General features: G+C 33.2%; 1 protein-coding gene across 1 annotated transcript; it reads right to left on the bottom strand.

Moving 5' to 3' along the window:
* Positions 1-7,274: 7,274 nt before the first annotated feature.
* Positions 7,275-13,050, bottom strand: LOC139701051 (uncharacterized). Its single transcript, XM_071599626.1, has 5 exons — positions 13,023-13,050; positions 12,820-12,953; positions 10,928-11,059; positions 10,304-10,845; positions 7,275-7,935 (listed from the first exon to the last, which is right to left on the bottom strand). The coding sequence occupies exons 3-5, from the start codon at positions 10,935-10,937 to the stop codon at positions 7,408-7,410; spliced, it is 1,080 nt and encodes a 359-aa protein (XP_071455727.1). The 5' UTR covers positions 10,938-11,059; positions 12,820-12,953; positions 13,023-13,050; the 3' UTR covers positions 7,275-7,407.
* Between the last annotated feature and the right edge of the window lie 32 nt (positions 13,051-13,082).

Raw genomic sequence — 13,082 nt, forward strand, 5'->3', positions numbered from 1 at the left:
AAGAGTGGATACATTTCAGGGGCAGTCTTATATGAAAGCATATACAGTAAGGAAAGATTGCTGTCCAAAATTTCATTGGATATTGGAATTTTCTCATTGGTTTCACTCAAAACAATGCACTTTTTTCCAGAAAGAAGTACATTGAAAAAATTGGGAATAATGAGATAATAAACTCCATGATGACTTTGATAAGGGATTCACTCAATAAGCCTACTCAGATTTCTGGAAACAATTCCTGAGAGCAGGTGGCTTATATTTACCTAATGAATTCATTGAGGATGGAAATCCTGTCTCCAAAGGGGATACATTGGTACCTATTTGATGTTTTCAGGCATGGCTTCATTTTTGTAGAATAATAATTTTATAAAAACCCTAAATAATTTTTAAGGTTTTTATAAAAGTCCTTGGAAGTTTTGATGTTAATTATATGCATATGTTAAAAATATTAAGACAGTTTAAGGAGGGGGAAGTGTATTGAATCTCCATGCAGTTGAAAAGTTATTTCATTCTTTGAATTTGATCTTTTTATTGAAAATTTTTGAGGCAGTAAATACTTGCCATGCATTTATGTGTTGTAGTTTTGGTTAGTGAGAAGGTGGTTTGAAAAAAATCTGAGAAAAACTTTTAAACATTCAGGTATTCCTTGTGGTGTGTGGTTCTAGGCTAATGCTAATTTGCCCTACATAACTTTGAGGGATATTCAATAGTGTTGTTCACAAAATTTTAATTTCCATAGTTGAATGTGCAAAAATTCTTTTTTTTGTCATATTGTTAGGCCAATGTGTAATGTATTTGTAGTACGATTTTCATTGATTTGAGTCCTGTATTGCATCAGTGATAGCCATTTCAAATTGAAACATGTTCAGTTCACAAATGATGATGAATAACTTCCCACAAAGGTATTTCTTCACATTATTGAATAGGAAAAACTCAGGCTAAAGGGAAGATTTAAAGGGAACACTATTTACATTGATTGTCATAAGAATTCATGATTTTGTTTTGTGGTTTTCATAGAAATGGCTGTGCACAAGCAGTACACAGTGACTTTCTCCTCATGTGCAATTATTCTGTTAAAAACATGTCTGTGTGACCGTATGAATTTTCAATTATGCTTTTAAAGTTATTCAACAATATTTTCTTTCATGGCTACCTATTAGTTTAGGTGAAAAAAATTTCAATGGGTCGTATACATCCAGCAATATAACATAAAATTAAATTTTGCACCATAAATTATTGGAATAAAAATTATAATCGCTGTAGACTGAAACTAATAATGCTTGTGGAACATGGCTGAATATTGTTAGGTTTTGGCCCTGTGTCAGCCTAAAAACCTGATCACCCATCCACAGTTGAGTACCAAGGAAGTATGTGTATTGAAGAATTCTGCATTCTCGGGTAGAAGTATGTGTGTTAATGCTCCTGCGTTGAAAATGCTACAATAGTCCCTGATACTGCGGAAATATTTGTTTTCCTTTCTATCTCATCACAGAGAGAGAGCCAGCACTGAGACAAAATTAACCAATTATTTTTTCTTGATATCCATCAAGATGATGTTTCTTAGGCAGCATGTAGCGTTGGGTGCTACCACCATTTATATCATGTTTAGATGTCTAGTAAAACTCGCGCTATTAGGGAAGATTATCAGCATACACTGTATGTGAGAATGGAACTTACTCTAGTTATTTACTCTTTTAGTAATGATGGCACTCTTAATAATTTTGTTAATAACTGTGTATTATGTTATTTTTTCCCCTTCAATAATGTAGTGCATGTCATTGTGAAGGTATTTCAGCAAATCTCACATCACAATCACTTTGTATGAGTATTGTTTATGGAGCAGATTCATTACATAAGATTAGGGGGATGCCTGTTTGGATGAAATAAGATAGAAGTCTCAGTGATTAAATTAAGATGAAACTTAATAATTGTCTAAATTTTCTATTATTTTTTCCATCTATATTTGTGATATGAGAAGAATCTCTAATATGTCTTTACCAGCATTTTTTATGGCATATACCTGATTATCAAGTATTTCTTTTCTATTATTGACTTATTAGCAGAGTAAAACTTCATTATTTTGGAGTGAAAGGGACTGAAAACCATTACCGTTAAAAGTCATGTTTCCAAATAAATATGCAAGTGTTTATAAAAAAATCAGAAGTCTTTATAATCATTTAGTTTTTTACAGTAAAATGATGTTAATGTCTCATGAACCTGTTCGGCTAAAACTTTGTTGACCCAACATATCAGTAATCACAGTTATGCTAAGGTGGATTAAAAATGCAGCTATGTATGGAGAATGTTTTGGTTCCATACTCTCATCGCAGCATTAGTTTTAAGGTGTTAATAGATTGATATTTCACTTAGTCATCTTATTTTTCTTCCAAATGCCATTTAATATTTTATAATCGATTGGTCTTCTCTAAATCTGAACATTGGCTTTATCAGTTGTTATTGTCATGGTTTGCTTTAAAGCTATCATTATGTTTTAATTTTAACTCTTTGCCATTGGCGTGAGTGTAGGTTTTCAATGCTTCATTCATTTTCATTCCCATTTGTGAGGCAAAGAAAAATCAACTTGGATGTAATTCTTTGATTATTTGGTTACATTAATTAAATCATGTATTACCAATGGGAAATAGAATTATTTCCTTTCCAAAGCATCCATATTTTAAAATCATATTGTGTATATTATTTCAGCTATTGTGTGTTCCATGATGACTGATGGTCTCCATTACCATTGTTTACTTCGTCCTTGTGTTCTTGAATTCTAAGTGCCATTGCCCTGCCAGTCCGGTTCACTTAGCTCCCACTGCAGATGCATGGTGTCACTCCCTTCTTCTCAGTGAGCGTAGGATGATAGGTGACCTTTCAAGGAACAGAAATCATCTTGCATTTTGTGGGGTTAGATGACAGGCATAAACAGAGACATAGACTTAGACAGTAGCCTAAAAAGATGTCTCTGGATAACATATCCACCTGCTGATGTTACACTAGTATATTATCCCCCAACTCTTTTGGCCAGCTTCTTATATTTCATCTCCTGGGTGTGAGGGTCACTTAACCATTTCCTACCCTTGTGGTCCCTTTTTGTATGGTCAAGAAGCACAAAAATCTGCAGAAATGAATGCTTCCCCATGCTGAGCAGTGACGTAAAGAAACAAAGGGTTGGAAGGCTCAATGTGTCATTTTATATAGCATCCACAGTCTGTATGGTACAATTAAAAAACACTTCTACTCACAGCGATAGAGAGCCTGCCTTTTGCTCAGGGAAATATAGCTTTCAACTCAGATATATTACCAAAGTATCTTGATTCTCATCACTTTGACTGTTGATTGCTTGTAGTTTCAAATGGCCTGTTGCAGTTAATCCTTGATTAACAATTTTTAATGGCATGGCATTAACTTCATTCAATACAGACATTTCTCCCTAACAAAATGCAGCCAGTGATTAATTAATTTTTGCAAGTCACAAAAGTTCATCAATTGAATCGATTGAGTTTATTTTCATCAGTTTATAAATCACAAAAGGAAGAAATTATTACAGTTTTTATTGCCCTTCTTACTCTGTGGGAAAGTTAAGTTTATGAATTCCTAGTATGGTGGCCTAAATTAATGGAATGAAGATAAATATTTCAAATTATTTACTCATAGCCATGAAAAATGAATACTCTATGAATAATAATTTCATAATATGTAATATTCACGTTTTGTGATGATTGTTAGCAAAGGAGAGGTAATATTAAAATGAAAGCTTGTATAATTACAGATTGCTTAATATGAGCTGTTTGCGAACTCTTATAGGGAATGAATAAAGATAAGTAAAATATACATGGTACAAAGATATATGAGATAAAGAACATACTTAAAAACCTTTCTCTCAAGGCCACATTGAAGATTATTGAAACCAGTTACGATACCTTTTCAGGCATTTGTTTTATTTTTTATGTTTAAATGTTGACTGTGTAGGTCTATTTAACGTATTGGTTTGAATTTATGTAGAAATAAAAATTGACTGATAAATATTATTCAGTTACTGTAACAGTCAATTTTAGGTCATCCTGGAACAGATTTAGCCTTCAACAAGTGTTTGACCCCTTTTTAACTATAATGTGTACTATTTAATGATGGTCTTCAGAACTCTCTTTAATTCCAAGGATCACTTCATATAAAATTCATGTGGTTGCAAGTAAGGAAGTTTTACTGTACCTGGTTTGTTTGTGATCTCTCTGATGCTGTTTGTGTGATATAATTTGTCACTAAGGCTCAAGGAGAATCTAGTTTTTCTCTTTTAGAGTACGGTCACATGGTTGATGTTAAAGAAATAATTTGGAGAATTTTTTTGTTATTACTTAACAGAAATTCAATTAGCTATCTTATATGTCTATATTTAGCTTAAGAATTATTAAGGCAACTTTGTAATTTTGATGCTAAAGATCACATTCCATAATTGAGTCTAATTTTTATTCCAAAATCTTAAATCCCTTGTAGTTCTCCTAATAGCTTGTTGTAATGATGTCAGTGTGAATGGAAATTGAGAATGTTATTTAAACTTGTCAATTTTGTAGATGAAATGGAATTTAAAAATCATTTTATTAGAATGATATCTTGAAACATTCATGTTTAACTTTGGTGGTATTTATTTTCTATCCTGTGATAATTTACATGAATAATTAATATATCCCCCCTTTCAATTGTAAGTCTTCATGGTACTCTATTGATGCTGAAATCTTTACATGTACCAGTTCATCTCATACTTGGTCATGAAAGCCATATGCATGATTGTCTTATTGGTTCAAAAAGGGAAAAAGACTACTTTTTACCAACCAAGGTTCATGTGGCCTTTTATTTCTTTATTTTTTTCCCTTAGACATAATTTATTATTTTATTTCTATATTCTTGTACATTGCATAATGGAGAGGCGTTGACTCACCCTTTTTTGCACAAAATGGTTCTTCTCTTCATTTTAACTATCCGTTTTATGATACCCCTTACCTCGGAATTATTCTATTAGGTTTTTGTGAGCATATGCACGAATAATATTTTATAATCATGGGTACTTACAGCTGTAGCAAATCTTCCATATATTTCAGTTTCAAATTGGGTTGGAATAGCCTAAAGGACCTGCAGCGATGATTTATTGGAGTTAATGAGTGAATGCAATAACCCCATCACCTTTCTACAACTTTTTCTTTGCTTCTGTCACATTACATCTTTCACTAAGTTACAACTTACAGTACTTTCTCTTGCTCAGCCCACTCCCCACCCTTTTTGTAAGGAGGAAATAATTACAATTCCTAACTTTTCATGCTCATCGGGTGTTTGATATCTGGCTAATATGTATGAGAAACAACTAAGCATTGATTGATAAGTCTTTAATCCTGAGAATGGGTGGAATAGGAGAGAAATTGAAGCGAAATTATAGTGTGCAGTTAAATGTAGCTTGTTAACTATGTTCCAGTGAAAAATGTGAGGTTGAATTGTATGTGAATAACTGTTTTACAATAAAATACTCTGTATTTAATTTACATCCCCATTATAATGCTCAGATGTTAGTGTTCCTGTGAGGTGTTAAACCTATAGCGGCTAAGGTGACTGATGTGTCAGCCTATAGCAATTCATATTTGTAAAAAAATTAAAGAAATATTGGAATATGGTTCAATATTCTGTAGTTGTCCAGCCTAAGGTGTATTTGTTTACCAATGCAACATATTTGCATGAGTAATTCAAAGAGATCATTGCACTGGTTTGCATGAGCAATTGCAACAAAATGACTGAAAGTTTCTTAAAAGGTGAAAGTGAGAAATTCTGATCTCATTCTGAAGTAAACTTAGAAAAACATTTTTTTACTAGATAGGATGTCTTTTGACTGGTTTTGTATAAGTTATGTACTTATTATTTGCGTGATCAATTAATGTGAATAATGTTTATGGTATAAGCATTGTATTTCTATGATCAGCAAATAGTGACTGCAAACTTTCTGTACAAATTTTGCAGTGATGCTTTTTGGGCTCTAAAAATTTATATATGCATATATATATTGCAGTTTTGTATATTGTCGTTAGTGAATGTTCTTATTCTTGCAAAATGATTTTTTTATTGATTATTAAATGTCTAAAACTAATATTTTTTTATATTTACATTTGAATTTATGATTCACTGTCCAAGTTGTATTTGTGTTTGGTTGTGTGATGCCAAAGACTTTTTTTGTATTAATGAGTTAAAGTACCTTTGATTATAAGGGTCTACTTGCCATTTGTTCTATTTGAGGGAAATGTGTATTGAATATAATAGCGCAGTAATTTTTGTGGTCAGGTATTGGAAATTATAGATTTAACCCATAAAAATTTTATGCAAGGGCCTAATGATCACCAGTCTTTTTCATGAAAGGAAGATATTGAGTAAAATAAGTTCCCATTTGACATCATCCCAGTTTATATCCTGCTCAACATGACCCATTATGAAAAGTGGCATCAAGATTTTTCTAATAAATTTCAATTTTAAAAAATGTTTTGGACAAAAAAATAGTTCATGAATGTTGTAATTACCTTTCATGCAAAAATTTATCACTGTAGTTTTGTCATGCTAGGTACTTGCATAACATATCAAAACCATTTTTCCCCAAGACTCTTAGCATGTATATTCTAGCTTGGTGCTTTTTTGATTCGAACGACAGTATACTCACTCTTTTTCGGTCGCATGTAAACTGGCCAACACTATCCAGTCTTGGCTCTCCACTGGGTGAATCATAATTTTATGTATTAGCATCAATTCAGAATGTGGTTTAGATAGTTTAACTGCCCATAATTTATTTTTTATTATTAGGGCTGCAGTGAACTAATCTTAGTGTTGAAATACTGATGATGAATTTATTCTCCTTTTTATGATAAAATTGAACATAAACAAACACTGAATATTTTTATTCAATGTAAGGATAAGTGATATTTTTAGTGTATTTTATGATGAACTGGCCATTGATTAATTTGGCCAGGTTCCTGGCCCATTGTGACTCAATAAGAGGGAGCCTTACATATTGCCAGAAAAATAGTTAATTTTTTTCTGAATCAGCTTAGTTTCATGTGAAGATATAAGTTCAGTTGCAGGTTATGGGCAGAGTGAGCGATATTTTATCCAAATAACAACCAATGTGCATGTATGCACACACAAACAAACCAGAGAAAATATTTCCGTTGTAGTGAAAGAAATCTTATTCTAGTATTTTAATATTTACTTCTCCACAAACATCCTGCCAAATATTACTGACATAAGGACTAAGTAACAGTAACAAATGATAGGGAAAATTGAGGGGTTATGGGTTTAATTTTCTTTACCTAATATGAATACTGGAAAATGAAAATTAATATAAGGCAAATATTAAGGTTAAAAATATAATAATATCTGTACATTTTATAGCAATTTCTCACTTTGGTATAATTCATAACTGAATAGGGGGTAGTGAAAGGACAATAATTTGATGTAATGGTTCAACTGGTCCTTCCATTTAACCACAATGCCTGATTCAAATGAATCTTGCTCAGCATAGAATTTCCTCAGGGGGGTTCCAGTACCTTCATGAGGATCATTTCCTTTCCAGTTTAATCTCCAAAGATCTTTTATATTACATACTTCACCATGCTGTACTTCACTCATGCTTGTGGGAATTGGAGAGACACTTTGCTGGGCTGTTTCTTTCTTAAAAATCATAAGCTTTTTCAACACATAGAACATATACCAACTATTTTCAAGGGAATGTGGCTCAAAACTAGGGCCACAACCACAGCCATTACACGTACTTTTATCATTTTCAAGGCCATTTTTTAAATCTTCTGATATCTTAAGAATAGTTTCAATGATGTAAGAAATCATTTTATCACTTAAGTATCTTGTCTTACAGAGTTCTAGGATCAGCGTGCAGTCTCTCTCCCAGATAGAGGCCTACATAAAAGGAAATGAATAAATTATTTTCACAGACAGGAATTTCTATTAAAGATTGCATGCAGGGTGGGGTAAGTTACAAGTACTGTCATTCATTGTCACTTTGCTAACAGAATTTAAAAATGAACATCACTTAAATTTTCATGGATAGTTATCGTGACTAAAGCATTACATCATACTCAGACAAGATATCCCACAATTCGTGAATTAACTAGATATGTGCTGAAAAACTAAAGCCATTTGAATGATAAAAATATTTGGCAGAAATGCGTGGTGACAGGACAATATTTTCTGATTTTTACAAATAGTTTTGTAATTGGCCAATTTCTTGGTGGATGTATTTATTCAAATACCATGAGGATTTTGAATGCGAAAAATGTTATTGAAAAAATTATTTGCTTAGTTGGGTAATTGAACCTGGATCCCTTGATTTCTAGGCGAGTATTTTAGCCAGTTCAGCTTCCAAGGCATCCTTTAGAATGAATTCTAAGGGCTTTAAAACCCTTTTAAAAGTGATATATACCCCTATGTTTTAATTTAAAACCTTGAAAATTTGTAGTGTTAGTGGGCACCTTGGTAACTTAATTGAGTAAAGCATATGGCCATAATTCCAAATATTCACCTTGGAATCCCAGACTAGGAGAACGAATTTCACACTGAAATTTCTTGTATTTGTGTTAGCATCAGGGTGTGACTTGTATAAAATTACTGTTGGGAGCATTTCCCACAGAGTATTAGAGCCTGATTACTCATTTTGAAAATAAGTATATGTTGAGAAAAATTATTTTACCCATTGTAACTAATGGTTGGTGTATCGTGTGATACTTCATGCCTCAGAGCTATCAGTAGTCCTTAACAGCAATGAAGACCAACTAATCAGTTATTTTCTTGAGAGTATGCACTGTGGATAACCTGGTGTATCATGCAGGTTTTTATTTTAGTTATTTCATCGGTCATAATGCCCATACTTTTGAATTTTTAATCAAAGTTGCAACTGATTAAATAAACAATTGCTTGCAGCAATTATGTACTAAATTTGGGATAGAAAACAGGCAAAACTTTCACTCTTCCTACAGACTTGTCAGAAGTGTCAATCAGTAAACCAAAGGAAAACCATTCATATTCTATCATACAAATCATTTAAAAAATGTCACATGGTTGTTTATTACCATTGTTGAAAATGAATTGCCTAACAATGGAATAAACGTAAATCAATTTAAAATCAGGCCGAGAGATCAAGAGGAAGCATTTCATGGATCTAAAAATCATTGATATCTGTGGCGGAGCTGAAAGTTATTAATGTGATTCAGAAATTTCTTTTAAATGAGAGGTTTGTTATTTATTCCTAGTATTGTCAAGTCATTAAATCTTATAAACAAGATTCATTAAATAAATTTTTAAATTGTTTGTGAATTATTAATTTTAAACTTTTGAGAATTATACTTGGGGTAGAGTGAAGAATAGAGAATACCAATGAACTGAATGAAAGAAAAAGAATAGTGAAGGTTCTGAAACTACAATAACTTTTGTAAATTATTCTTCATAGCATTATGCTAATGTGAATTTCAAGAAATAAATAAAATGAAACATAATCCATAAAACACTTGCACCTCAGAAAGTCTACTGCAAAGGCAGTTGAACCCAGTGGGCTGATCATTTAAAGTGATGATTACATGTTGACAATGTAATTGATTTAGGTAGCAAGGTACTGTATCAGGCTATATCCTTGGTTATAATGTGAGTAATATGTAAACCTAAGCTGACTGGATCAGGCATATAAAATCAGTAATATACTCATGAAACAGCTTAGAAAAATAGAAATGGAAGAACATACTCAATGGGTTTTGTCATGATGGGTGAATTCATTGAAATGAAATTTTTTGGGCCAATTTAAAGAGTATTCTTGAAAAGGTCATGAAATTCCCAATAAATGTTCCCCTCTCGACGCTTCTAATTTCCTGAATTTAAAAAACCCTTGATTTTGCTTATTAATTGAGATTTGCTTACTATAACCATGTGGTTGGGTTATCCAATTATCATCTTGTTGGCATAAACCCTATTTAAATTCATTTTGAAGGAAAATTGCTTTGCATGCACAGCTGGGAACCTTCTTAACTGGCAATCAGTAAGTATAGGTTTGAAATTCAATCAAATACCATATTTAATCACTAATTTTCATTTATTTACATGTGTATTGCGGGGCACCCATGCAAATGAATGTGATGGATTTCACAGAATAAGTAATTTTATACTCAAAGCTAAAGCTATCACCTTTCATCACAGAAACAGTTAAGAGAATATATTATTGATTCCAAAAATATATATGGTAAATATTGACCACACTCAAAAATAAATGAGAATTGCTCACCTGGTTCATATCTTTCCCATCCTTTAACTGATCCACCAAACTTGTAACAAACTTCAGACTGGCATAAAGGCAGTATGTCAAACCATCACTGCCAACAGAAGCCAAGTCTATCAGTTGTCTAATGGTCTTGATAGCATGGGCTATGAGTGAATTTTCATCATCTCCATCCCAGTCTAAAGAATTAACACTCTGACTCAGATATTCCAAAACACGCTCAAATGAGAGGCAGAGCAACTTATTGGTTTCTGATGACCTCATGACATACCCAAGAGCACAGCAGGATATGGATTCATTGCTCCAAATTTTCTTGTCTCTCACAATGATGGATTTACTCTGGCCCAATTTCTCAGGAGAAAGGAACAGTTCCAAAACATCTTTAAACTTGTTAGCAGAAATGGTGGAGCGTGAGTTTATGATGGACTTCAACTGGATGACTGCTTCAATAAACCTCACATTTGCATCCGCTTCTTCATCATCATCTGACTCATTGAATTCAATACTTTTGCTGACAGATTCATTCAGAAACATATCTTGAGAAGTGGCTAGAATTGAAATTAAGAGAACAATTAGATATAGGATTTTAAAGTCTTGCCTTTGTTATTGCATCTACAAAACTAATCTTACCCATTTCCATTTCCTTGCTGCTCAGAGTAAATTCTTCTGTTGCATTTAAATTAGTATTATCTGGTACTACTGCCCATAGTTTATTAAAAAGCTCTTCTTGTTGCTGAGAAATATCTTCGATTTGACAGTTAGCTTCATCAGGAAGAACATGTTCATGCTAAAATAAAAGAGCTGATGGCTTAAATATTTATGATAACATTTCACAGGCAATTCTTTCAGAGTGGTTCATAGAAATACAGCCTGGTGATCTTAGGGTTTACTGTGACCCTCAGTTCCAAATTGTCTTACAGTGACCATACAAATGTCAGTCTGACTCTGGTTTGGATATTGATACGATATAATCCATATGACTTGTTGCACCTTACTTTTAGATTCAACTAAGTTATATTATGCTGAGCAATTGCATAGCACAATGTTTTCTTCTATACAGTTCATGTGATGAAATTGTCCCAAAATGCTTTAACATAAAGCTACATTTGAAAGGCTATAATGAGTAATTGGTTAAATATATCTCTAATTAACAGGTAAAATTTTAATTTAAACACTATACAGTTCAGTTCTCAGGCTAAGAATATTGGTATTATAGGCGTAGTATGACTCTTAATTAGGAGCTGAGTATAGACTATTTAGTGATATATTCATTATATGAGAGGAACATGGATTACAATCAGGACGTGTAAGTTTGTTTTGTAGATTTTAATAAGGCATCTCATGGAGTGAATTGGGAAAAATTAATGAATATATCGCAGAAAATAGGAATGAATTAGAGGGATATGAGATTAATCCACAACCTCTACACATCTCAGGTGCGAGTGGGAGATGGAGAGTTCGGATGGTCGGTATTAGCAAAAGTAAGACCCAGTCGTCCATTATCACCTATGCTGTTCAATGTACTTGCAGAGGAAATGATTAAAGAGGCATGGGAAGAACTGGAGATGGGTATGAAGGTTAATGGGGAATTCATAAAATCAGTTAGGTTTGCTGTTGACCAAGCTTTTGTTGTGATAAATAAGGGATGATAAATTTAAACAAAACAAAAGTTATGTAGTTTTTCAGAAAGACAAAGGCGAAGTTAAACGTTCAAATAGGAGGGCAAAAGTAGAACAGGTGTAAGTTTATACATCTTTGAAGTGTTTTGGACCAAAATGGTCATATTAATAGGGACATAAGGGGAGGAATGCGTTAGGCAAAGAAGATTTCACGAAGAGGATAGAATTCATGACAGAAACATTGAGTAACTATGTTAAGAAAAGGCTCGTCAAAATTCGCATCCACATGTTCTGCCGTTTTCAAATTCCTCCCAACAGCCATTTCTCTTTTTTTATCATAGGTAGAAGAACCCCATTGCTTTTTTTCCTTTCCATATATTTAATTTTTCCAACCCTCTCTTTTTGCCGCCTACCAACCCAGAGGTCGCGGTTCGATTCTCGCCTAGGTGGATTTTCCTCCATCTATGGCTGGGTTGTGTGTAATTGTCTTCAATATAATGGCTGTAATGTAACGTTTAGGTGTAAGAAGGGACTATATGTCTCAATCTCGCCCAATTAAGTCGATAAGTAAATAAAAAACCATCTCCACAGCCACATCTTGAAGGCCTATCCTCAATGCTTACCCTCCTACGTCAATTACCAAAGTTTCTAAATCTTACAAAGCTAAACTCCATATTAATGTTCTTCTAATAAATGCTAATGTTTTTTTAGCTTGTCCACATAGCCCCCTATTTGTTTCACCCAGGAGAGGTTGTGACTGAGGGTAATGCCCAAGTATTCAATCGAGTCTGCACATTCCATTTCGGTGTTCCCAAAGCAGTATGCACTCGGGAGGGAATTGCTCTTTTTCCAAATGCTTATAATATAGGAACCTTTGGCATTTGTTGAAAAGACAGAATTTACCTCGAATAAAGTATGTTTCTCTGAGAGTAATATTTTCAACGAGCCCAAGTATTCTTCCGTGGAAACGTTTTCCGGGCGACTTCTAATGACGGCCACCGCCAATGCTACTTGAAGTTTCTGGTAGATTAGCCTCACTGAAATTTTCATTGAGGAAATTACGAGCCAATAATTTGCGGTAGTATCATAATAATTCAAACACTTACGATAACATAGACCGTCTTCCAAAGTAAGCGCCATAGTTAGATGAAGAACGTTCAGCGTAC

This window comes from Hetaerina americana, unplaced genomic scaffold (assembly GCF_022747635.1).
Source record: "Hetaerina americana unplaced genomic scaffold, ioHetAmer1.1.p SCAF_11, whole genome shotgun sequence".
Classification (NCBI taxonomy): domain Eukaryota; kingdom Metazoa; phylum Arthropoda; class Insecta; order Odonata; family Calopterygidae; genus Hetaerina; species Hetaerina americana.